Source organism: Bufo gargarizans, chromosome 3, assembly GCF_014858855.1.
Source record: "Bufo gargarizans isolate SCDJY-AF-19 chromosome 3, ASM1485885v1, whole genome shotgun sequence".
In the NCBI taxonomy this organism is placed as follows: domain Eukaryota; kingdom Metazoa; phylum Chordata; class Amphibia; order Anura; family Bufonidae; genus Bufo; species Bufo gargarizans.
Window position 1 is genome coordinate 212,956,325 of NC_058082.1, and position 27,547 is coordinate 212,983,871.

Sequence of the window (27,547 nt, forward strand, 5' to 3'; positions counted from 1 at the left end):
TGGATCCGGCATTCATTTCCAAAGAGATGTATTAATGCCGGATCTGGTAACAAGTGTTCCGGAAATTGCCGTGTTGCCGGATCCGGTTTTCCACTCTGCGCATGCGCCGGGAGATAGGAGGAGCTAGTTTCGCCTTTGATCTTCGAAAAAATTTAAATACCGGATCCGTTATGCCAGATGAGACAGATCCGGTATCCGTTTACATGATCCGGCAGGCAGTGCCGTTTCCGGAACTGCCTGCCGGATCCTCACAATGCTAGTGTGAAAGTACCCTTAAACAGAAATGTTTTTTCATATGTCTTCCGTGCTGATCCATCTAGAGGCAATAAATTAGGGCTAGTCACAAAGTAGAAGGGAGTACGTTTATTTAACATATGCCTCACATCATATTCAACATAACACTAGTTATGTTCTAACCCAATCTATCATTATGCAAGGTTTAAAAAAAAAAAAAAAAAAAAAAAAACACAACACAAATAAAAAAAAATTAGGGGTTTGAAGAGGTTCACCAGTCTATATGCAAATAAAAGCTTGAGTGTTACATAATAATAAATTATGTAACTTCCTAATCTACTTTTACTGTTTTTATTCCTTTCCATTTTCACGATCTCTTGCTTTCTGCCAATGAACAGAAACCTTGCTTACATTCGGAGGCTAAAGAATGCTTCTGATCCCGTACTACTCACAAGGGAGAGCTGTGCATCTCTCCATTGGATATAACCGGGGAAGGTTTTCAATCTCTGGCTATAAACAAGAATGTTTCCAATCACTGACCGCACAAAGAATGGAAACACGAAATACTGTGAAATCTCTAAGAGACAACTACTTGCAGTAAAAAGTCCCCTTCTAGAGGGGCGGTCTTCTCAAAGAAAATGGCCATTATGCATAACATCAGATGGAACTGAATAAAAAATTGCACAGGATATCTGGTTTGGGTAATGAGGATGGTCTTTTAGAGAGGCTTCACTGTGTATTAAAATGTTTTTACAAGTTGGATAAGATGGGAAAACCACTTAAAGGGGTATGCCCATCTTGGACATTGGGAGCATATACACAGTGAAGTCTCCACCCCCATTACCCAAACCAGATATCCTGTGAAGATTTTTATTCAGTTCCACCTGATGTTACACATAATGGCTATTGGGAACATATTTCTAGGATATGCCCCTCAACGTCTGATAGGTGCGGATCCCACCTCTGGGACTTGCCCCTGTACTAAGAATGGAGCCCGCAATGTGCTGGAGAGCGCACTGCACATGCACGGCTGCCCTCCATTCAATCCGATGGGAGTGCTGAAAATAGCTGAGCTGCACGATTTGGTATTTTCAGAAGTCTCATTGAAATGAATGGGAAGTGCACCTTTCAAGTGCGGCGACCGCTCCATTCACTTCTATAGAGTTTATAGAAATTTTCACTGCTCCCGTAAGAATGAAAGGCGGCTGTGCATGTGCCCTCCTGCATTTTGAGGCATATTCTAGCGATACGCCACCGACATCCAAGATGGGAATGCGTATTATAATAAACTATTTTCTTGTCCCCCTAGCAGACTTGAAGTAGTGGTCACCTGAAGGCTTCTATAATGCTCTGGAATACATAGCATTTCAGAGCATTATTACACTGACAGGCAACTTATTATGCCATACCACTGGCATAGACTAACATGCAGTTGCTTAAAACAGACCAGGAGGCCTTTGCTGGCTGCCAAAGAAACCCATTGGTGCCCCACAATCACTTTGCAGGGCCCTGATGGGCTGACAGAGGGAGCCTTTTCCCTCTGTCAAGTACCTAAGATGCCACAGTCAATATTGACAGCAGCATGTAATGAGTTAAATGGCTGGGATCAGATATTTTTCCGATTCCAGCCGTTACAGTAGGAGTCCAGCTTGGGCATGTATTTGCAGCATGCATCGATGAAATGGTCACTGGGCTCGCATTTGTTACTTAGTGGCTATCTGGAAAAGGTAGATGCCAGAGCAAAAAAAATTTAAAATATAGTACATCACTCCTCTATTTCCTGACATATCATTGAGAAATATCAGAGAATAGCTGGGTTGCGTCTCTTCAGCTCTTAACATGTTCTGGTGCTTTATTTATTGTAGTATCTTCCAGTTCAGTGGAATTGTGACGTCCATTATAGCTGTATTTAAGTAAATGGAAGTGGCAGTACCATTAGTTATAAACCTAAGAGTCAGAGAGCTTTGTAAAATATTGGTCCCGCAGACCTGCTGTATACTTATGCACTTTTTTGATAGGTCAATGACAAAAGTATGCTTTAGTACAAAATCATTTTCTCCATTTGGCCACATCAAAAAGTGGAGAAAATACAAAAATCTTTATCTTACCTAAATTCCAAGCGTTAGTCCTAGAATTATACAATCCCCTTAATAAAAGCACCAGAGCTACAAAAATTGCTTTCTGTGAGAGAGATAAGATGCAAGGGCATGGGATCACTGCCTCGCTGGGCGTTATGTAGTTCAGTCATTAGAAATAGTATAGGTGCATCCTAGTCCTTGTATCCTTATACTAGTGGCTCTTTCAGAATGGCACTAATAATAATAAATCATCAGGTAAAAATAAAAAGCAAACAACAGAGCTGGATATTGCAGCACTTTTTACCACTGCGGCAGCTCGGCTATACATTTAAGCTGTAAACAGAATAACGTATTCACATAAGATTTCCAACCGCACCCACCATTAGTCCCAGAGCGGGTACTTACAGGCCAATACCCACCATACAAAATATAATACATTGTATCTAATGCACTGCTGTAAGTGGGTTAAAGTGCAAATACAGTACATTATTGTCAGAGGAAAAAAAAAAAAAAACACCAACTGTATGTAGTCCATATAACAATGAATAAAAAGCTTCAGTAGTGCTCTTGCTGCAGACACAGTGGGTCATTACCCCACTGTATACAGCGCCACATCAATGAAATAAAAATGTTGGCTCTTTATATCCAAAAAGCTTGAAGTCTCCTTCAAATCTGTCATAAAGACGTTTGATGTCTCTCTGGGATACTTTGGAAAAATAATGTTCCACTTTTGATAGGTTGTATTTTGTGATTCCTGGTGGTATGGCGGGGTAAGAGACCAGTTTATCTATTCCTGCTTCCCTCAAGATGTATGGTGCATCCTCCTCAAGAGTCTCATGATGCCCAATGACATTGTAATTTATTTCACAAGGGGCACACAGCTCCACATAAGTTACCCAGTGGATTATATGGTCCCCAAACTGGAGATCTAGAAACTTGTGGTTTGGGTCACCCAAGTACCGTACAAAGTCTTGAAACTGCAGACCACCCTGGGTTTCTGTACGATCTTTCCTGTACTTGCGAATAATGACTGGAGCAATGTTGTGCTTATACCATGGCTCAAAACGGGGGTTCTGTACAAACTTATCTTTGTATGCAGAAATCAGTCTCTCAAAGGGATCTCTGACAATGAGGAACTTGAAATAGGAATTCAGCCTGAAAACAATTGGAATAAAAAATTAAAAAAAAGTTAATGAGAGCATGAAATACAAGTGACAAGGTATATTCGATGTACATTGTACAAAAACACTACTTCTGGCTGTGCAATGCCAGAATACATTTGGGTGGCTGTTCGGCAACGTCCTAGCAGGAGGTGACTTTAGTTGGGGTAAGTTCACATGTTGTGGGTTTTGTAGTGGATAAAAATAAAAATAAAAAAGCCACACTCTCTTCCCACTCCTTAGTGTTTGATTGATAGAAGTTCTAATTCCCATCATGTCGGATGCAAGATCTAAATCTCGCATACATGCAGCGTCCCCGTCTTTCCAGCGCCTGCACATGGTTTTATGTTGAATATTTAGTGGCGCATTCATGCATGCGAGCCTGTGCCCTCACATTGAGCCGCTGAAAACTCACAGCCGCAGAGAATAAGGCGCAGGTGCGGGAAAGACGGGGGAGCTGTGTGTGTAGGAGATTTAGAACTTGCGTCCGACATGATAGGAATTAGAACTTCTATCAATCAAACGCTAAAGGGTGGGAAAGGGGGCACAGCAAGCTTGATTTCAAGCGGGAAAGGCGCTGCTCCCCTTGACTTCAAGAACCTCATTTACATAACACAGGCAAGGGAATATAAGTCTTTTCTCTGGCATTATACATCTGACACAAAGTACAAAAACATCTTTGGAATCAATCTACAGACTGCTATCAGGTAATGCTGCCGGTATGACATGTGTTTTCTAGGTGACTGGCTCTCATTCACGATCTTCGCTTTCACAGCAGAACTGTGGCCCATCAAGTAACTTTTTGTTTTTTTTGAAGGGGCTCCTGAAGAGTCAGGAAGATCTCAGTGCTGCTTGTTTTACCAGAGACTAACAGCAGAGGGCAGTGTCATTCTCATTAATTAATGCAGGACAATCTAATGTGTATAGGGACTGCCAACTCCCCAATGGCAAATATCAGGGATAGAAAGGACATGATGGATTTCAACATTCCTGATCTCTGTCCCCTCTCTCAATTCCAATTAAAAGGGTTTTCCAGGTCTTTAATATAGTAACTGATCGGTGGGGGTCTGACAACTGGGACCCCTACCGATCAGCTGTTTGAGAAGACACCGGCACTGCTATGGGTGCCACGGCCTTCTTGTATCTTACCAAGCACAGCGCCATACACTGTATCACGGCTGTACTTCAGCTCAGCCCCATTCACTTCTATGGAGCTGAGCTGCTTCTAGACCAGGGGTGCACAACGTTTCCTGGTTGGGGGCCACATTGCCAGACTGAACCAATGATGAGGGCCGCAATTACAATTTAAAGGTGTATTAACAACTGAAATATTGTACTTATGGCATATTGAACACACATTATATACCATTAATGTCTAGTTACACTTCTAGGGCTTCCATCTGATGGGAGAAATACATGAAAAATACATGTGAGCAGCCACAAGACATAGGCATACATGTCAGTTACCAGATGGTTGGGGGCCGCACAGAATGGTATCAAGGGCCGCATGTGGCCCCCGGGCCGCAGGTTGTGCACCCCTGTTCTAGACCATATGACTGATTAACATGTTGTCACTGGACTAGGAAGAGCTGTGAGAAGGCTGCGCCGCTGCCTGCTCAAACAGCTGATCAGCGGGGGTCCTGGGTGTCGGACCCCTACCCATCAGATACTGATGACCTATGCAGAGAATTGGTCATCGGTTATTTATTAAGTCTCTGAAAACCCCTATTGGTTTAAATGGACACGAAAAGAGGTTTACTAATGGCTGTTACTGGCACCAATATGTCTGGAACTGTTACTGCGAATACTGAAGGCATTATGGAATCACTGTACACATGTGTATGGGCAGACAGATTCATAAGTTTGTCCAATGTCTGAAAAATTTGCCAAACTGGCCATCGCTATCTCTGGAAAATAAGCCCTTGCCAGGTGCAATGCAAGCTTAATCCCTTGTTCTGCGTATGCGCCGAACACCGCGGCGGTCACGCTGTAGCGAGACTTCAGGGCCAGGCAAGAATAAGTTAAGACGCTTGGCACTGTCAAAGAGTTTGGGGTGTGGCATCTAGAGAGTGAGAAGTGCAATGGAAATGCCCTCATTGCACCCAGGAACTAATTTATACATGATTAAAAAGCTGTTTCCTCTGCATTAAGCCCACAGTGTAACATGGGAGAAAGAACATTAAATCCAGCTGACAATGGCTCTTCGGAAATGTAAGTGGATTTTAATAGGATGGATTTGATGACGGGTTTCCCATTAAAGGGTCACTCAAGTTTTAAAAACTTTTCATGTCACCCAACATATCAAAAGATTTTGATCGGTGGCGTCTGAGTGCTTACACCCCCACGATTTCTAGAATGAGGTGAGCGATGCGCTCACATAGCGCACATGGAACAGGGATGGGCTCATAGACTTTCTATCTGTCTGCGAGGAGCGTGCGATATGTGATCAGTGGGGGTCTGAGCACTCAAATCCCATCAATCAAAACCTTTGACATGTGGCTATGACATATCAAAAGTTTTTATTCTTAACAGTTCTAAATATTCAAACATAATAAAAAAAATTAAAAAAAAATAAAATAAAAAAGCAGATAACGTAGTTGCCTCAGGCCATAAATATCAGCCGCTGGTTGCAGGTTAATTCACAGAGAATAGACAATTAGTAAAGCGCTGTAGCTGTGTATACACATTTTAGGAAGGCTACAATAATAGGTATATTGAAGGAGTCGCTGTTTATACAATTCCTTAAAATGAATGTTATTGTAGGTTCCCCAATGTAAAGTTTTTTGTGGGGGTTTTACATACTTTGAAACAATTCTACATACTAGAAATGGATGCCGGTGCCTGTGCGGTAGCCATACCTCTCCTGCACATCTGCTTTACTGTATGAGGATAGCCGCGGAAGACCATTCTTTTCATGATCGTGAACTACATTTTCTGGGATATCCTCAATCGATGAAAATGCACCTAAAAAAACAATGTCAAATTAATAACATATTGGCTCACAATTCTTACAAGAGTTTTTTGTAACTTCAGGCACTTGGCTGGGTTTAAAAAACAAATTGTATCATGGAAATATCAGAAAGGAATTTTTGCATTAAAAGTTAAATAAAAAGGTCCCCAATATATTTAACATATTTGAATAGCACACTAGTAATAATAGGACTTAAAAGGGTTGTCTCACTTCAGCAAATAGCATTTCTTATGTAGACAAAGTTATAATAATAATAATAATAATATTTTTTTAGTGCTCTTTTTTCTTCCGTGGTGTCCCTTTCGGCCCAGGTGATTTAATTACCAGGAGACTGCATAAGGGTTAATGAATTCCTAATTGGTTTTAGTTTGTAGTTCCTGAGACCACATGGACAGGTGAGCGTCAGACATCTGTTCACATGGTGCAGTACTACGTGGTTGCCGTTATGCTGTGTATCGGTGGGGCCCAGTGCCAAGGGGGCTTAGGCTACTTTCACACTTGCGGCAGAGTGATCCAGCAATCTGCATGCAAACGGACAGCATTTGTAGACGGATCCGGACGCGGATCCGTCTTACAAATGCATTGCAGGAACGGATCAGTCTCTCCGGATGTCATCCTGAGAAATGGATCCGTTATATATATTTTTTCACATTTTTACCGGATCCGGCATCTGATCCGGAATTTTGGACGGAGATAATACCGCAGCATGCTGCGCTATTTCCTCCATCCAAAACGCCGTTCAGTGACTGAACTGAAGACATCCTGAACGGATTGCTCTCCATTCAGAATGCATGGGGATAAAACTGATCATTTTTTTCCCGGTATTAAGCCCCCATGACGGAACAGTGTCGGAAAAGAAAAACACTAGTGTGAAAGTACCCTTAGTGTGACAGCAGGGAAGCTGTTGGACTGCTGAGTCACGCTGCATGTGGGCACTGTGTTGCAGCGGCGGCTGTCGCCATGTGCTGCTGCAAGTTAGAGTAGGTACCCAATTAAAATAGGCAACCTTGACGTGGCGAGTGCATTTTGATCAAAACGTATACAAATGCCTCGTGTACAATATATGAATTATTCTACATGCACATGACCGTATGTATTCTGCGGTCCGCAAAACATGGACATCCATGTTGCATCCATTTTTTTGTGGATCTATTTTAACAATGCCCATCCTTGTTCGCAAAATGGACAAGAATAGGACATGCTCTATATTTTTGCAGGGCTACAAAACGGACATACGGATGCGGACAGCACACTGTGTGCCGTCTGCATTTTTTGCAGATCCACTGAAATGGGTCCTCATCCAATCTGCAAAAAAAAATGGAACAAAATACGTTTGTGTGCATATAGCCTTATGCTAAGGAGCAATGTGAATTATACCCCGAGGCAGTAAATCCATGTTGTCTTTTTATAGTAACTGAATTACCGTTTAAAACAATGAGAACTTTTTTCCATTGGGTATTTCCTACTTTAGGGGTCTGACAAAACAATATCTTGTGCTTGTCAGAGACAAAGATTCGATCCAACACAAACTTGGAAATGCCGGAATGTGAGAGGTTTGCGAGTGATCCATTCCTGCACACACTTCTGAGCTCTTCCAGTCGCTCTTTGTGGATGAAATCGATGTGGGTCATATTTTTCAACGTGTCCACTGTTGGCTGTAATGAAATTATACATCTCAAAAAAGTTTAACGTTTTAAACCTACTCCCAACTAAGGCTACTTTCACACTGGCGTTTCTGGGTCTGGTTGTGAGATTCGTTTCAGGGCTTTCACAAGCAGCCCAAAACGGATCAGTTTAGCCCCAATGCATTCTGAAAGGATAAGGATCCGTTCAGAATGCATCAATTTGGCTGCGTTTGGTATCTGTAGCGTTTTTTAGACGGTGACGCCTGACGATGCGGAGCCAAATGGATCCGTCCTGACTTACAATGTAAGTCAATAGGGACGGATCCGTTTTCAATGACACAATATGGTGCAAATGAAAACAGATCCGTCCCCCATTGACTTTCAATGCAAGTCAAGACGGATCCAAGCGATTGCATTATCTGTGCGGATCCGTCTGTGCAGATACAAGACTGATCCGCACCGAACGCAGGTGTGAAAGTAGCCTAACAAATTAGCATTTGCTGCATCTTTCCCTGCAGGAAGCCTATACCCAGGGCTCTGACTTTTACTGAAAACGCTAGAAATAGCTGATAAAAATAACATTGTGGGTATCACATGAACGAAAAGGAGAGATTGGCAAAGGTGATTATTAAGAGGAAGAAGGGGACGGGTTAAGCAATACAGGTTTATAACTTCAGGAGGGGTTCTGATAACTTTTTCTTGAGGTAGGGCCACATGACATGCTTTCTTTTTTTACGCTGTAGAGCATGAGGGATAAACATGGAATAAGTTACTAAACATATTTTGTGACTTCTTTCAAAAGAGATACAAAAACACAGAAGGGCCCATTCTTCTCATGTTGGTAAATGTTTACGGGCTTGTCTGAGCTGCAGAGGCGAACCATCTGCCAGGAGACAAGAGAAGATTAAGTCTGATCTTATTGAGGGGAAAGAGCCACAGACACAACATATTGTTGAGCCTCTGAATATTTGCTGCAGCGCTGACCTCTTATTGCATCCACATGTTCTCAACACTGACTGTTCAAACAGTACCGGCCATATGTACTTCAGCACTGGACAGCTGGGTGGTCGCTATATAAAACATTCCACAGACAATCAGAACAGTTAAAAGTGACATGAACAGAAACCATAATGGATTGCATAGGTTTTTCCCCATCCTATTCTATCGTTTTCCCACATATAATCGTATAAGGTATCTTAAGAGCTGCCAAAGTGAACATGCGGTGCTTAAACGAACCTAGAAATAAATGATAAAAGCAAAGGGTTATAGGAAATATAGTGGCTCCCACTGTTTATCAGTGTGCAAAATTGCTGCATCATCCTGGCAGAGTGACGGAGGGGGTTATTCTCCTGTTGGTTGTAGAGGGATGGGACTTTTTTGACCCACTATCGATGAGGGAGGCTTCTGCCCCAGCCACTTGTCCTACAGCTTGTGACAGGACGGGGAGGGGAGTTGACTCCCGAGGACAAAGCGAGAAATTGTTATACATTGCTAAGTTTTAAACATAATATGGGACAAAAATAGGACCAAGGGAAAGAAAGAGGTTCTGTGCACTTCAGGGAGTTGAACTCGGCGGTCTCCAGCAGTCACTTGGAGTGAACAAAGCAGCAGTGAAAATGCCAGACATGTGCCCTGCTGACCTAGTGAGGCAACTGTTGTAGCAGACACGGTATATATGTGGGTTCTGCTCGCCTGAATTTAGATGTCTATATGGCATAGTCATAGGTAATACATAGTTTCTCATCCAGATAAAGGTCACCTTGCCATGGTGGATGGGCACAGATATTTTTTATCAAAATATATTTGCTAAGCACCTCATGTGCACTTGTACAGCATTAATAGATAGATGCCGCTGCATTCAAACAGGCAACATAAGGCCCTATTCTTGTGAACGGCAGGAGTCCCAGCATTCGGACTAGTGCTGGTCAGACATTTATTCCCTATCTTAAGGATAGGGGATACGTGTTTTATGCTGGACAACCACTTTAATGGTTCCTTTCTGCAGAGACGTGTGATAATCTAGAAAATCTGATAGTCTAGTACTCATTTCAAACACAGAACTACGGTATACTGCATTCATAAGCCCAGAAGCAGAAGAGTGAGCAAGATAACAAATTGGGAAATTCTAATTTAAAAAAAAATGGTCCATATGTTGATTAGTCCTTTCATTCTGTGCTTCTCTCTAAAGGTTCTCTACTGATACACACTCTCCTATGCCTGGATGATTAAAGCTACTTGCCATGTACCGCACATCCGATAATGTCCTGGTCCGTGGAGTGAGGAGTAAATTCTCACTCATCAGCATGAATGTAGTAATTGGCTTTCATGCTCAGGCTCTGTTCACAATACATCTGAGCCCTACATTTAGTCTAAACTGTAGATGAGCACCGAATGGATTCTAAGGAGTAATCTTTAGCCCTCTGTCGGTATACATATATTATTTTTTTCTATATTGAATAGCAGAGTAGGATCTATACTATATGGAGGCATCCTGAAAATAAATGTTTTAGTTTTTTTGTATGGGAGCCTATAGGTGACATACACCACTGTATGCATATACAATGGTATACCTTGGAGCCTTCTGTAGAAGGTATATGCTAGGAAACCTTTCTGAAAACGAAAAAACGTGACAAACAAAGCTTTAAGTATAATATTTACTGGAAAGCTAACTCATTTCTGTCTGCCTTTCTCTGGGCTAGAAAGAACAAAACAGCCCAAAGTCACAGAAATAAAATGCAAAAAAAAGTTTACCACCAAATGTTCTTGCGTATTGCTTATAAAATGGGAAACCGCTGACAAGAACAGAAGCTTCAATCAACCAAGTTCACGTAAATGACTTGTGGCAGCTACTGTACATGCAAAGCCAAAGCTAATGTACTTACTGGAGGCAACATTTGAAGCAATTATATACAAATAGAAAAAGGTCCAGATTATCACTGCTGCTTTTCTTAGCAGAGGTTGGAGAAAAGAACAAAAGCAGTGACCTGAGCCAGTGTGAACTGAGCCCACACTGTTAATGTATTCCTTTTACTGTGGACAGCCAGCACATATTGTAGATCCTAACCAGCAGCTATATTGTCTCCACTGCAGTGCTCCAGACTTAAAAAAAATACCTAGTAGCCATTGGCTCCAGAACTGAAAAATTTAGGAGCCAAATTAAATTTTTAGTCGCCAAATCAAAACCGAATAATAATGTTGGTATCGTGACAACGCTACGCCGATCAGATCGGCGTAGGGTTGTTTCGATACCAAAATTTTTGTTCGCTTTCGTCACCATAAATAAGTATTGCGATACTCAACTCCTTGCCGCCCAATTCCCCTGAAGAAGCCAGTAATCTGGTGAAACATGTCGGGGGGCAGACTTAGTTTTTAACTCAGTGTTACACTCCACTGCAAGTTAGTTAGTAGTAGTCCGGCTGGCCTACTTATCAATGCTAGATTAATTTAGCAGTTAGACACGTTATCACAACCGTCATCGTTCAATAGGATAGATGCTGATTTAATAGCACATGGAATGCTTAATGTGCTGTGTTCACAGTGGGCTGACGGCTCCCACAACTCAGTCTAGTTGATGGTGGCACTGCAAGCGGCATGATGGCAGTATATTGCCTGTAAAGTGACAGGAGTGAGAGATAGTGCACTTGCTCTCCCTCTTGATCCACTGACCAAACCTTGATATTACAGTGGAGTGGTGACTGTATTTTTAACCCTTTTTTTCGTTTTTGGTTCATTAAGTAAAATTAAAATAAAAAGGTATCAAGTACACGTTTAGTTTTTAATATAAGTAATAATAAAAGTGAAGTATTAATTCTCACCTGGGGCAAGATAGGTTCAACGCCTGTATAGGCATCTGTAAATAAACCTTACCCAGGGTATGTCCCAATTAAAAATGCGATACTCAATACCACGCAAAAAACACACCCAAAAAAGCTGCATGCATTTCGCATTTTATAAAACGTTCGGCCCATAATAGAACAGTCCTATCCTATTTTTTGGGGTGACAAGGTGACTAAAAATATGGCGAATTCTCACCGCATAGGAGATATTTTTTAATGATTTAATAGTTTGGACTTTTCGGAGGCAGCGCTGTGTAATATGTTTATTTATTTATTGTTTATATATTTTATATGTAAAATTGGGAAAGGGGGGGGGGGATTTAAACTTAATATTTTAGGGTACTTTCACACTAGCGTTTTTCATTTACGGCATAGAGTTCCGTCCTAGGGGCTCTATACCGGAGAAGAACTGATCAGGCATATCCCCATGCATTCTGAATGGAGAGCAATCCGTTCAGGATGTCTTCAGTTCAGTTATTTTGACTGATCAGGCAAATGATAAAACCGCAGCATGCTACGATTTTATCTCCGGCGAAAAAGAACAGAAGTTTTGCCTGAATGCCGGATACGGCATTTTTCCCCCCATAGGAATGTATTAGTGCCAGATCCGGCATTCAAAATACCGGAATGTAAAAAGATACAAGACCGTCTGTCCGCATGACAAGCGGAGAGATGGATTCGTTCTTGCAATGCATTTGTGAGACGGATCCGCATCCGGATGCGTCTCACAAATGCTTTCAGTCACATCCAGATCGGCGAAACTGCTTGCTGGTCACACTGCCGCAAGTGTGAAAGTAGCCTTAGTGTTTTTTTTTTTTTTTTTTTTTTACTTACTATTAGCCCCCTAAGAGGCTTGAAACCCTTGTCCTATTCACTCTTAGGCCCCTTTCACATGGGCGAGATTTCTGCGTGGGTGCAATGCGTGAGGTGAACGCATTGCACTAGCACTGAATCCGGACCCATTCACTTCTATGGGGCTGTGCACATGAGCGGTGATTTTCACGCATCACTTGTGCATTGCGTGAAAATCGCAGCATGCTCTATGTTGTGAGTTTTTCACACAACACAGGCCCCATAGAAGTTAATGGGGCTGCGTGAAAATCGCAAGCATCCGCAAGCAAGTGTGGATGCGGTGTGATTTTCACGCATGGTTGCTAGGATGAAAGTCTATTCACTGTATTATTTTCCCTTATAACATGGTTATAAGGGAAAATAATAGCATTCTTTAATACAGAATGCTTAGTAGGTCAATATAATAAACATTATATACACCCCAGTATAATAAACATTGGTAGCGCAGTGCGCCCCCAACACCCCAGTATAATAAACATTGGTGGCACAGCGCACCCCCTCCCCCAACACCCCAGTATAATAAACATTGGTGGCGCAGTGGGCAGTGCCAATGAGGGTTAAAAAAAATTAATTATAATTAACTCACCTCCTCCAATTGATCGTGTAGCAGCCGGTCTCCTGTTCATTCTTCAGGACCTGTCAAAGGACCTGTGGTGACATCACTGTGCTCATCACATGATACATCACCATGGCAATGGACCATGTGATGAGCTCAGTGATGTCACCACAGGTACTGAAGAAAGAACAGGAGACCAGCAGCTACGCGATCAGTTGGAGGAGAGTTAATATTTTATTTCTTTTTTTAACCCTCATTGGCACTGCCCACTGAGCCACCAATGTTTAATATACTGGGGGGGGGGCGCACTGCGCCACCAATGAAGATAACTTACCTGTTAATACAAATACAGGAGGCGGGTACCGGAATCAAATAGCCGGCACCCGACGTCTATGACAGGGAGCTGTGATCCGCTGCAGTTAACCCCTCAGGTGCAGCTCCCAGTCATAGAGGTCGGGTGTCGGCTATTTGATTCCGGCACCTGCGTCCTGTATTTGTATTAACAGGTCAGTTACATTCATTGGTGGCGCAGTGGCCACAGCCCCTCCCCTCCTCCTCCTGTCTCTTCCTATTGGCGGCGGCAGCAGCAGCACAGGGGGAGGGAGAAACTCCTTCTCCACTGCGCTGCTGAGAAGAACATCGGCGGCGGGGCAGAGAACTATCATCTCCTGTGCCCCGCCGCTGTATTTAATGGCAGAGCTGCGGCGGCGGGTCTAGTCGCAAATGGCGACAAGACTAAAAAGTCTTGTCGCCATTTGTAAATTCTAAGTCACATTGGCGACCATTTTGGTCGCCATCTGGAGCCCTGCACTGGGGAAACCATGCATGGTGATCTCAATCTAGTCAATTTCCCCCAGCTCGCTACCAATTTACCATAAAAATGTCATTGAAAAATGAAAAAAATAAAAAAAGATTCTATACAAACGATTTACATCCTAGCTTTAATTTTTTTAATTGCCTTTTCCTTGTTCCAGCAATTCACGGATACAGACTGTGTGCCTTCCGAATTTGCAGAACGGAACAGCCTTCTCCATGATAGAACATGTCCTATTCGTACGGACAATAATCAGACCTGTTCTGTCTTTTTAGTGCGGCCACAAAGTGCGCTGTCCGCATCTTTTGCAATGAATGGGTCAGCAAAATTGCGGAACGGATGCAGACAGATAAATACGGTTGTGTGAATGGGCCCAATAAAAGAGGCAATAACATATCATGAAGCACATGGGAATGGGGCAGGGATTGCTCACATAAAACAGTTTTTCACAATTACTGGAGTAGAAGATTTTTTAAAATGCACATACCTGACTATCAATCTGGAACTTTCTTGCTTCAGTCACAGTCATTTTCTCCAGTTCAGGTAAAATGGTCAAAGAGCCCGGTCTCATTCTATACTCTTGTTTTACAAGCAAACAAAAAGGGAAAAAAGTGCAAAGATTACCAAACAAACCAATGGCATTTTTTTTTCTCACTTCAAGGGGTTGTCCTGCGAAAAAAAAATATATTCTACATTTTTCAAACCAGCACCTGTATGTGAATTGTTTTGCAATTGCAGGTAATTAAAAATTGTGTATAGCCACAAAGTTATTCAATAAAATCTATCTGTACAGCGCCACCTGCTGCTTTTTTTTCCTTATATTTTCTGTCCATCTCAGGAACATCGCCGATGTGGACACACATGACCAGTTCTTTCCTTTAACTGCCACCTGCTTCATCTTCTATTAGAAGCTATGATAGTTTGGGCTCGTGTGTGCGCCCCGTGCCTCAATGAACAGGTACCGGCCGAATGCACGCCCTATGTGAATGCACCCATTCACTTGAAAGGGTCTGCAATGCGGAAAAAATAAAAATAAAAAAATAAATAAGGAACTACAAAGTGCTTCTGTGGGCTTCTGATACGTGCCTCCGCTCCACACCACTTCGTATCTTGGAGACCCATTTCCCATTTGAGTCAACGGGTCCGCATCCGGAGTAACAGCCTGCACACGGCTGGTGCCCGTATATTGCGGACCTGTTGATAGGATAATCACACCCCTGAGCTGCTAGCTTAGAAAAAAATCTAGCAGATCAATTGGAAAAATTTATGTGGAGATTTATGGATACATGTGAGGTACAGGGCTGGTTATCGCATTGTTGGACAGAGACTGTCATATACTATGTAATGCCTGATTTTCACATAAATCAAAGGAAACACACCTAAGTAAGGAAAAAACACTTCCAGAAATGCCATCACCGAAGTAAACTAGACTGCAAAGTGCAGATATATAGTTTAACCCCTTCCCATAACATGACAGAACTGTATAATATGGTTAAGGACTAGCTTTCTGCAGCATTGCATATAATTATGGTGCAGGTATGGCACAGAGATACAAGCTGAACTTTAATTCTACTGATCTTCTCTAGCTGTAATAGGAAGCACAGAATCTACTAAAAAGTAAAATAGTAATAAATACTAAGTAATAAAACAGTCTACTTACTCTCAGGGCTTCTCATTGAGAGGGTGATGAACTTGCTTGCAAACATAAGCATAAACAGGACCCAGAAGCATGCAAGAAGCAGCAGCCAACGATGGTGCATGATGTCAAGTGACAGCCATAAATCCACTATAGTGTCCTACAAAACATAGACATGTCGAGCAATATGAATTATGGTCAAGCTCTTTTACCTAGAGAAAACTGATAGTAATAGCCATGTACAAGAAGTAGGATCTTTGTACTCATTATTGGTATATGATTCTTATCTGCTAATTGTGCAATTTAAAAAAAAGGAAAAAGGGCCTGAAGCAAAACTTTGGGTACCTGGCATGATTAGTACCTAGTAGCATCCCCTTTGGCAAGTATCACAGCTTGTAAATGCTTTTTGTAGCCAGCAAAGAGTCTTTCAATTCTTGTTTGAGGGATTTTCATCCATTCCTTCTTTCAAAAGTCTTCCAGTTCTGTGAGATTCCTGGGCTGTCTTGCATGCACTTTTCTTTTAAGTTTTCTCAACAGTTTTTCAATGATGTTAAAGTCAGGGGACTTGTGAGGGCAATAGTAAAACCTTCAGCTTGCTCCTTTAGAGGATTCCGAGATGTGTTTAGGATCATTGTCCATTTGTAGAAGTCATCCTCTTTTCAACATCAGCTTTTTACAGTTGGTGTTACGTTTGCTTCCAGAATTTGCTGGGATTTCATCGGATCCATTCTTCCCTCTACCAGTCAAATGTTTCCCATGCCATTGGCTGCAACACAACCCCAATGCATGACTGATCCACCCCAATGCTTAATGGTTGGAGAGGTGAAATTCTGTGCCCTTTTTTCTCCAAGCATGCCTTTGCTCATTGGGCCCAGGGATCCATTTTCACCTCATTGGTCCACAGGACTTTTTTCCAAAATGCATCAGGCTTGTCTAGACGTTCTTTTGCAAAACTCCGACACTGAATAAAGTAAAGGCGAAGGAGAAGTTTTCTTCTGATGACTCTTACATGAAAGCCATATTTGTGCAGCTGTCGCTGAATAGTAGAGCAATGTACCACAACACCAACAGTGTGCTAAATCTTCCTGAAGGTCTTTTGCATTCCTTTCCTTGCCTTTCTAGCAATCATATGAGCAGCTGTCTCCGAAATTTTTCACACCTTCTCTTGGCCTCCACTGTTCCTGTTAACTGCCATTTCTTAATTAAATTTCGAACTAAGGAAATGGCAACTTGAAAATTATTTCCTATCTTCTTCTAGCCTTCTCCTGCTTTGTGGACCTCATTCTCAGAGTGTTTGGCAGCTGCTTAAAAGAACTAATGGCTGCTGTTTTTTTGGGACAAGGTTAGAGAAGTTTGGGTATTTATAAAGCTTAGAAATTTGCATCACATGGCCTTTCCTAATGATAATTGTGAACAAGCCTTAACCCTAAAAGGCCATTTAAGGCTACTTTCACACTAGCGTTCGGGCGGATCCGTTCTGAACGGATCCGCTCATAATAATGCAGACGGAGGCTCCGTTCAGAACGGATCCGTCTGCATTAAAATGGCAAAAAAAAAAGCTAGGTGTGAAAATAGCCTCGGACGGATCCGTCCAGACTTTCAATGTAAAGTCAATGGGGGACGGATCCGCTTGAAGATTGAGCCACATTGTGGCATCTTCAAACGGATCCGTCCCCATTGACTTACATTGTAAGTCTGGACGGATCCGCACGGATCCGCACGCCTCCGCACGGCCAGGCGGACACCCGAACGCTGCAAGCAGCGTTCAGCTGTCCGCCTGTCCGTGCGGAGGCGAGCGGAGCGGAGGCTGAACACCGCCAGACTGATGCAGTCTGAGCGGATCCGCCTCCATTCAGACTGCATCAGGGCTGGACGGCTGCGTTCGGGTCCGCTCGTGAGCTCCTTCAAACGGAGCTCACGAGCGGACACCCGAACGCTAGTGTGAAAGTAGCCTAAAAGGGAACCTGTCAACTTTATGCTGATTTCACTGAGGGCAGCATAAAATAGTGACAGAAATGCTGATTCCAGCGGTGTGTAACTAACTCATGAGCTGAAAGTAAGTCGTTGCTGAGAACCTGCTTTATAATCATTGCAGCAAAGGCCTTGAAAAGAGTCAAATCTACCTGAGAAGAGTCATGGTTATTCATAATCTTCTGCTCTCCCTGCCCACCTGCTGATGATTGGCAGTTCTCTCCTAGAGAGAAGGGAGAAAACTAGGTAGAAGACTATCAATCATCAGCAGGTGGGTGGGAAGAGCAGGAATTCATGAATAACTAGGACTCTTCTCAGGTGGCCGTGATTCTTTTCCAGGCCTAGTCTGCAATGATTGTGATGTTGGTTCTTGGCAGCCACTTACTGTTTACTAATAATTTACAGACTTCTGAAATCAACTCACCTGTCTCTACTTTATTCTGTCATTAGTATGGGCAGCATAAAGTTGATGACAGGTTTTCTTTAGGCCCCTTTCACACTGGCGAGTTTTCCGTGCGGGTGCGATGCGTGCGGTGAACGCACTGCACCCGCACTGAATCCTGACCCATTCATTTCTATGGGGCTGTGCACACGAGCGGTGATTTTCACGTATCACTTGTGCGTTGCGTGAAAATCGCAGCATGCTCCCCTTTGTGCGTTTTTCACGTAACGCAGGCCCTATAGAAATGAATGGGGTTGCGTGAAAATCGCATGCATCCGCAAGCAAGTGCGGATGCGGTGCGATTTTCACGCATGGGTTCTAGGTGACAGTCTATTCACTGTATTATTTTCCCTTATAACATGGTTATAAGGGAAAATAATAGCATTCTGGATACAGAATGCTTAGTATAATAGTGCTGGAAGGGTTAAAAATAATAAAAAAGTTAACTCACCTTCTCCTCTTGTTCGTGTAGATCCCGGTCTGTTCTTTAGCTGTGGGCTAAAGGACCTGTGGTGATGTCAGATCACATGCTCCATCACCATGGTGATGGACCATGTGATTGGAGCATGTGATCTGACATCACCTCAGGTCATTCAGCCCACAGCTAAAGAACAGACCGACATCTACGCGAACAAGAGGAGAAGGTGAGTTAGGCTACTTTCACACTAGCGTTCGATCGGATCCGTTCTGAACGGATCCGATCATAATAATGCAGACGGAGGCTCCGTTCAGAACGGATCCGTCTGCATTATTTTAGCATATAACAGCTAAGTGTGAAAATAGCCTCGTACGGATCCGTCCAGACTTTCAATGTAAAGTCAATGGGGGACGGATCCGCCTGAAGATTGAGCCATATTGTGGCATCTTCAAACGGATCCGTCCCCATTGACTTACATTGTAAGTCTGGACGGATCCGCACGGCCAGGCGGACACCCGAACGCTGTAAGCAGCGTTCAGCTGTCCGCCTGTCCGTGCGGAGGCGAGCGGAGCGGAGGCTGAACGCCGCCAGACTGATGCAGTCTGAGCGGATCCGCTCCATTCAGACTGCATCAGGGCTGGACGGCTGCGTTCGGGTCCGCTCGTGAGCCCCATGCTGTGTCACAACAAACAGGGAACAAAAACTAGGACATCCATAAGTAGGTCATCGGCAGACAAACCTCTCGGATTTGCACCTTGGTAATTCTATTTTCTAATTAAAACTGTTGTTCAGGATACTGCAAGTAGGTACTAAACACTGGTGGCCCTACTAATCACTAGAATGGGAGTTCTCCCCCTCCCCATTTAGCCTCTCTGCGTGACCGCAGTGAGGAGGAGTGTGAATGGAGCGATGCTCGCTGCTAGGGTTGGGCGATTTACCAGTTCTCACAATATACCGCTGTATTAAGAAACGGCGTTATGTCACACACTATTATGCAGCGCTCTTACATAGACTCGGTCTTCAGTGTCAGGAGGCTGGACCGTCGCTATATCTGTCTCTTCACAGCTTTCTCGAGCAACCACAGAACACTGGGGGGCAGAGCAGAGCAGTGGCAATCGCAGGCTCCAATGAGGATGAGCCTTCCCAGCATCACCCGCTCGTCCCAAACACCAGTCGCCGGATATTTTGATCCGCGCAACAGGGAGATGCAGCGCCGGCCGTGCGTGCATCATAACCAACATGGGTGCTGGGGAACAAAGGTAAGTACAACCTGTGTGAAGGGCTCAGGCACTAAAGGGTGCATTATAGGTTTTGGATAACCCCTTTAATAATAATCCCAAATGGAAAAAATAAAAATAAAAAAATGGCCATGAAAAACAGACACACTGTCAGTTTTTCATGGCCATTTTTCAAACATTTTTGCATTTGTTTTACGTCCATTTTGCACCTGTTTTTAATGCCCGTTAAAAATGGATGATTTTTTTATTTTTTATTTAACCCCTTAAGGACTTGGCCATTTTTTGCTAATCTGACCAGTGTCACTTTAAGTGCTGATAACTTAACGCTTTGACTATCCAGGCCATTCTGAGCTTTTTTTTTTTTTTTTTCGTCACATATTGTACTTCATGACACTGGTATAATGAAGTAAAAAAAAAAAAAAAACATTTTTATTTATAGAAAAAAATACCAAAATTTACAAAAAATTTGCAAATTTTCAAGTTTCAATTTCTCTACTTCTATAATACATAGTAATACCTCCAAAAATAGTTATTACTTTACATCCCAGATATGTCTACTTCATGTTTGGATCATTTTGGGAATGATATTTTATTTGTTGGGGATGTTACAAGGCTTAGAAGCAAATCTTGAAATTCTTCAGAAATTTTTCAAAAACCCAATTTTTAGAGACCAGTTCAGGTCTGAAGTCACTTTGTGAGGCTTACATAATAGAAACCACCCCAAAATGACCCCATTCTATAAACTACACCCCTCAAGGTATTCAAAACTGATTTTACAAACTTTGTTAACCCTTTAGGTGTTCTACAAGAATTAATGGAAAATAGAGATACAATTTCAAAATTTCACTTTTTTGGCAGATTTTCCATTTTAATAATTTTTTTCCAGTTACAAAGCAAGGGTTAACAGCCAAACCAAACTCAATATTTATGGCCCCGATTCTGTAGTTTACAGAAACACCACATATGTGGTCGTAAACCGCTGTACGGGCACATGGCAGGGCGCAGAAGAAAAGGAATGCCATACGGTTTTTGGAAGGCAGGTTTTGCTGGACTGTTTTTTTTTTTTTACATGTCCCATTTGAAGCCTCCCTGATGCACCCTTAAAGTAGAAACTCCAAAAAAGTGATACTAGTTTAGGGTACATATGATTTTTGTTTGCTCTATATTACACTTTTTGTGAGGCAAGGTAACAAAAAATAGCTGTTTTGGCACCGTTTTTATTTTTTATTTACAACATTCATCTGACAGGTTGGATTATGTGATATTTTTATAGACCAGGTTGTCACTGATGCGGCGATACCCAATATGTATACATTTTTGTTTATTTATGTAAGTTTTGCACAATGATTTCATTTTTCTAAGCAAAAAAAAAAAAAAAAAGCATGTTTTAGTGTTTCCATAGTCTGAGAGCAATAATTTATCTAGTTTTTGGGCGACTACCTTGATGACGGTTTTATTGGCACTATTTTGAGAGAAGGACGCTCACTTCCTCAGCACACCTGTGCCGATGACGTCTTCTCTTTCGGGTTTAGAGGTGACGTCATCGGCGCAGGCGCGGGATTTGAAATGAAGACAGGGCCAGCTGGAGGAGGAGAGCGCTCCCTGACCCTGTCAATCAGCAGGAGGAGGGGTAATTTTTTTTTAAAGGAGGATGCGGCAGCTACCAGCAAGTAGACGCCCTACTTGCTGGTAGTGAAGTCATTTGCATATTTTAAAAGATCGCTTTTTAGTGAAACCAAGCCACAGAACAAGGTAAGAGCCCTATAGTCGTCCAATAAGGATTTTAATATGCCCAAAAATGAAAAATAAATTTTGGGGGGTGACAGAAGTCCTTTAACTGTATTTGGGGAAAATGAAGTTTTTGTTTATTTTTACTTGAAACGTAATTTTTTTTCCTGTTGTGACAGGATGCCCGCTAAATGATTTCAGCGGACATCCTGTTCCGATTAACCCCTGCCGCAATTAAATTTTAAAGTTAGGACGTACCGGTACGCCCTTGGTCGTTAAGGACTCGGCAAACATGGCGTACAGATACTAGTCCTTAAGGGGTTAAAGCAGGCATCTCAAACTGCGGCCCTCCAGCTGTTGCAAAACTACAACTCCCACAATGCCCTGCTGTAGGCTGATACCTGTAGGCTGTCCGGGCATGCTGGGAGTTGTAGTTTTGCAACAGCTGGAGGGCCGCAGTTTGAGATCCCTGGGTTAAAGGGTTTTCTCACTTCAGTAAATGATATTTATCATGTAGAGAAAGTTAATACAAGGCACCTACTAATGTATTGTTATTATCCATATAGCTTCCTTTGCTGGCTGGATTCATTTTCCATCATATTATACACTGCTCGTTTCCACGGATACAACCACCCTGCAATCCATCAGCGGTGGCCATGCTTGCACACTACAGAAAAAAAGTGCACTCCCGTGCACACTTTCGTGGTCCCAGACACCAGAGAGGTTGGAGCTTTTTCCTATATTGTGCAAGCACGGCCATCACTGGTGAATTGCAGGGTGGTCGTAACCATGGAAACGAGCATCATATACTAGGGATCAACCGATATTGATTTTTTTTAGGGCCGATACCGATAATTTGTGAACTTTCAGGCAGATAGCCGATAATTTATACCGATATTCTGGGAATTTTCATTTTTGAAAAAAATAAATAAAAAATTCCTACACATCTGCTGAAAATTAATGTTTATTGTTAACGTGTAGTTCATTTTTTTGTAAATCTTTCTTTTTCATTTATATTTAATATTTTGGTGTTTTATTTTTTTTACTTTTTTTTTTGTTAGTTTTTTTTACTAACTTTTAGCCCCCTTAGGGACTAGAACCCTTGTCCTATTCACCCTGATAGATCTCCATCAGGGTGAATAGGAGCTCACACTGTCCCTGCTGTCCCTGGCTGCCATGGTAACCGATCGGAGCCCCAGGATTACACTGCTGGGGCTCCGATCGGAGGAGCAGTGGAGAGGGGATCCTGTGGCCACTGCCACCAATGATTAATACTGGGGGGGGGGCGCACTGCGCCACCAATGAAGATAAATCTCTCATTCAAATTGAACAGGAGGCGGGAGCTGGCTGCAGAATCACATAGCCTGCTCCCGACCTCTATGAGCGGTAGCTGCGATCGGCAGCACCTGAGGGGTTAACTACAGCGGATCGCAGCTATTGCTCCTAGAGGTCGGGAGCCGGCGATGTCATTCTGCAGCCAGCTCCCGCCTCCTGTTCAATTTGAATGAATGAGAGATTTATCTTCATTGGTGGCGCAGTGGCCATAACCCCTCCCCTTCTCTTGTCCTCCTTCCTCTCATCGGTGGCAGCAGCACAGGGGGAGGGAGACGCTGCTTCTTTCTCCCCTGTGCTGCAGAGAAAACACGGAGAGCGCTGTCAGCAGCGCGATCTGTGTTCCCAAAATAAATGCAGATACCGATAACAGTCAAAATCCTCAATATCGGCCGATAATATCAGTAAAACCGATAATCAGTCGATCCCTATCATATACTGCAATGGAAAAATGAATCAAGCCAGCAAAGGAGGAAATATGGAGAATAACAATACATTAGCAAGTGCCTTGTATTAATTTTGTCTATATGATGATAAATGGTATTTGCTGAAGTCAGACCGCCCCTTTAAATCCCAGCCCCCGCAGTATACATAATGTCCCTCATAGTGGCCCCCAGCATTAATAGTGGCCCCTAGAATTAATAATGTCTCCCAGAGTGGTCATCAATGTGCAGGGTTTTTTTATGCTGGGAAAAAAAACAAAACAAAAAAACACTCACCTCGTCCTTTTGCACGTGCAGATGCAGTCACTCCTCACAGTGATCATGCTGGGAGTTAATGGTGATGTCATCAGGCTGGGAGCGCAGGTCTTTCAGCCTCTGCCCTAAAAGGCCACAGGTTTTCACTGTTTTTTACTGTTGTGTAAATGTAGCCTTAGGCTACTTTCACACTTGCGTTCAGAGCGGATCCGTCTGGTGTCTGCACAGACGGATCCGCTCCTATAATGCAGACGATGGGATCTGTTCAGACGGATCTGTCCAGACTTTACATTGAAAGTCAATGGGGGACGGATCCGTTTGAAATTGAGCCATATTGTGTCAACTTCAAACGGATCCGTCCCCATTGACTTACATTGTAAGTCTGGACGGATCCGTTTGCCTCTGCACGGCCAGGCGGACACCCGAACGCGGCAAGCAGCGTTCGGGTGTCCGCCTGCTGAGCAGAGCGGAGCCCAAACGGTGCCAGACTGATGCATTCTCAGCGGATCCGCATCCACTCAGAATGCATTGGGGCCGTACGGATGCGTTCAGGGCCGCTTGTGAGAGCCTTCAAACGGAGCTCACAAGCGGAGCCCCGAACGCTAGTGTGAAAGTAGCCTTACTTGCAGCCAATGGTAGTCAGGGTTCCAGCAGAGGTTAGACAGAGGAAAGGGGTTTCCTCTATAACCCATTCGGACCATGATGAAATTGGTTGTTATAGCAGTCTGAGATCCAGGCATGTCAGAGTAAACTGCCTGTTAAGAACGACCTATGGCAAGGTTTAATAGGGAACCAGTAATACTATACTATTCAAGTATATTAGCATTGAATACTATTGCAGTCTAAGTGAATAAAGGGTTGCATGTTCATGTTCTTTAAGGGGACTATAATTAAAGTAAAAAAAAAAAAAAAAAAAAAAAAAATAAATGTATTGAAAACATTAAAAAATTACATATTCAAATCTACTTCTTTCCCATTTTTACATATAAAAGCTTTGAAAAAAAACCTATTGGTATTGCCGTGTCTGAAAGCATCCAAACTATTAAAATCTACAAATATTTATCATGCTGTAACAGAAAAAAATAAACAAATAAATGTCTAATTTACCTTTTTTGTGTCCTCGCCCCCCCAAAACAATGGAATAAAAAGGGATAAAAAAAAAAAAAGTCTTATGTACCCCAAATTGGTACCAATAAAACCAACAGCTCACCCTGCAAAAAATAATCCCTAACCCAGCCCCACAGAGAAATATAAAACCTTAAGACTGTCAGAATTTGAGAATGTAGAATTACTGTTTTTTCTGCATAAATAGTGACCACTTTCAGACGAGCGAGTTCTACGTATTGGACTCGCAGCGCGAGTATGTGGCAGCTCTCGTCCTGACCTCCCTCGCATAGCATCATAAATCAATATAATGCTAACCCTTGCAGTTCTGGAATGTACTATATAAACACTGACAATGTTGTAAAGTGTTATCCAATACACTCCAGAACTGTAAAGTCTCTTTCACACGAGCGGGTTTTCTCAGCGGGTGCTATGCTTAAAGTAAACGCCTCCGCACTGAATCCTGACCCATTCGTGGGTCTGTGTACATGAGGGTTTTTTCACGCATCACTTTTGCGTTACGTGAGAATCTCAGCATGTTGTATATTCTGTGTTTTCCAGGCCGCTCTGGTCCTGTAAAAGTGAATGGCGCTTCAGTAAAAAACGCATTGTAATCCGGATGCAATGCGTTTTTCACCGATGGTTGCTAAGAGACGTTGTTTGTAAACTTTCATTTTTTTTTTCATGCGTATGAAAAACGCATCAAAACTGATTGCGCTGAAAAAACTGAAACACTGAACGAAAATGCAGACAAAACCCACTTAACTTGCTTGCGAAATAGTGCGAGTTTCAGTGGATGCATCCTGACACAATCCGTATTGCTCGTGTGAAAGAGGCATAAGGCCTCTTTCACACAGGCGAGTTTTCCGCGCGGATGCAATGCATGAGGTGAACGCATTGCACCCGCACTGAATCCGGACCCATTCATTTCTACGGGGCTGTGCACATGAGCAGTGATTTTCACACATCACTTAAGCGTTGCGTGAAAATCGCAGCAAGCTCTATATTGTGCGGTGATGGACCATGTGATGAGCGCAGTGACGTCACCAAAGGTCCTTTTCCTCCCAGAAGAAGAAAGACGACGAGCCGGGCATCGCGAACAAGTGGATGAGGCGAGTTGAAATTTATTTTTATTTTTTTAACCCCTCCATCCCTATTTTACGAAGCATTCTGTATTAAGAATGCTATTATTTTACCTTAAAACCATGTTAGAAGGGAAAATAATAAAATTTACACAACACCTAATCATAAATCAATATAATCCTATACGACCCAGCAGTGCTGGGAGGTCAGGACAGGTGCTGTGCTGCAAGTCCGCAGCGAGACACTAGCTCAGGGATGGCCAACCTGAGGCCCTCCAGCTGCTGCAAAACTAAGACTTCCAGCATGCCCAGACTGCCTATAGCTATCAGCCTACAGCAGGGCATGGTGGGAGTTGTAGTTTAACAACAGCTGGAGAGCTGCAGGTTGGCCATGCCTGCAGTAGCTCGTCTGAAAGGGGCCCCAGGCTGGGTTTACATCACATTTTTGCTTCATGGTTAACATATACGTATAAGATATATGCTAAACGGATGCCATAGAGTTTGTTTTTTAAAGTATTTTTTTAACGTATTCATTTTTTATGCTGGAAACTCTGCAGGATGGAAATGTGTAGTGTACTAGCCTTTCTTTCTCAATATAGATGTTAAACTTGGGACAAAAAGTGACGTGAACAGCCCCTAAACGTTACTTACACCTTTGTATTATTTATTTGAATTAGGGATCATGCACACAAACGTATTTTCTTTCCATGTCCGTTAGGTTTTATTTGAGAACGGTATGTGGAACCATTCATTTCAATGGTTATGCAAAAAAAAAAAAAAAAGACACGGAAGTTACTCCGTGTGCATTCCCTTTCCATATGTCCGTATTTCCGTTCCACAAAAAAATAAAAAATGTCCTATTATTGTCCACATCACAGACAAGGATAGAACTGTTCTATCAGGGGGTGGATGTTCCGTTCCGCAAAATACGGAATGCACACGAACGTCATCCGTATTTTTTGCAGACTGCAAAATACATATGGTCGTGACCGTCGTGTGCATTAGCCCTTACTGATGATTTCCTCCTTTGTCCAAAAACTGTCCTGAAAGATGCTACAAAGAAATATCTTTACTCTGTTGGAAACAATGTAGTGCGCCCTCTGCATCTCTATTTCCGTGATCGCCGGGGAACCCCCCAAAGATCAGACATCCTGTGCAAACGGGGTAAGCGTTGTTAGTTAAATTGGCGCAGCCTTTTACTTCCTCGCGAGAATAACTTCTATTTGGGTTTCGATCACATTTGATGGCAGGAATAGCACCGCACTTCAGTGCGGCCATTACTTTTTGTGGATGCGCTGGCGCCACAATCACCTCAGCGTGATAACGAATGGCTCCAAGCTTTGATTTATCAACATTTAGCCATTTTTCCATATACATAGCGTAGCCATATGGCTTATAAACTACACTGCCATCACACCTCACCCAGGATGACCCCCAGCTTTCACAGCCCACCCATAAATTAGCACGTCCAGGTGTATGTGTCCACTTCACACAGATGAAACTCATCTATAATAAACGAAGGTGACAAGCTATCAGCTGGGGGCCAGCAGCCATTTTACTCGTTAGGAAGGTGTAACACCCAATGTAGCAGGGCTCTGCTACTGGAGACGTGCACTACTACACCACCACAGCAGCTGGCAGTGCCCTCGCTTACCTTCCAGCTGTGCCCACACCTAGCACCATGCTGAGACTGCAGGCTCCTTCACTGACAGAACACCCTGCCAGCGGAGGCAAGGATTCGCTGTGGTACAGGCTGTTTGATGAGGTCACGG

General features: G+C 42.9%; 1 protein-coding gene across 1 annotated transcript; it reads right to left on the bottom strand.

Moving 5' to 3' along the window:
* Nucleotides 1–12: 12 nt before the first annotated feature.
* On the bottom strand, nt 13–27,547 carry CHST10 (carbohydrate sulfotransferase 10). The gene is made up of 6 exons (XM_044286632.1): nt 27,430–27,547; nt 15,787–15,922; nt 14,614–14,705; nt 7,867–8,098; nt 6,331–6,436; nt 13–3,467 (listed from the first exon to the last, which is right to left on the bottom strand). Exons 2-6 carry the CDS (start codon nt 15,884–15,886, stop codon nt 2,927–2,929), a joined length of 1,071 nt encoding a protein of 356 aa, XP_044142567.1. The 5' UTR covers nt 15,887–15,922; nt 27,430–27,547; the 3' UTR covers nt 13–2,926.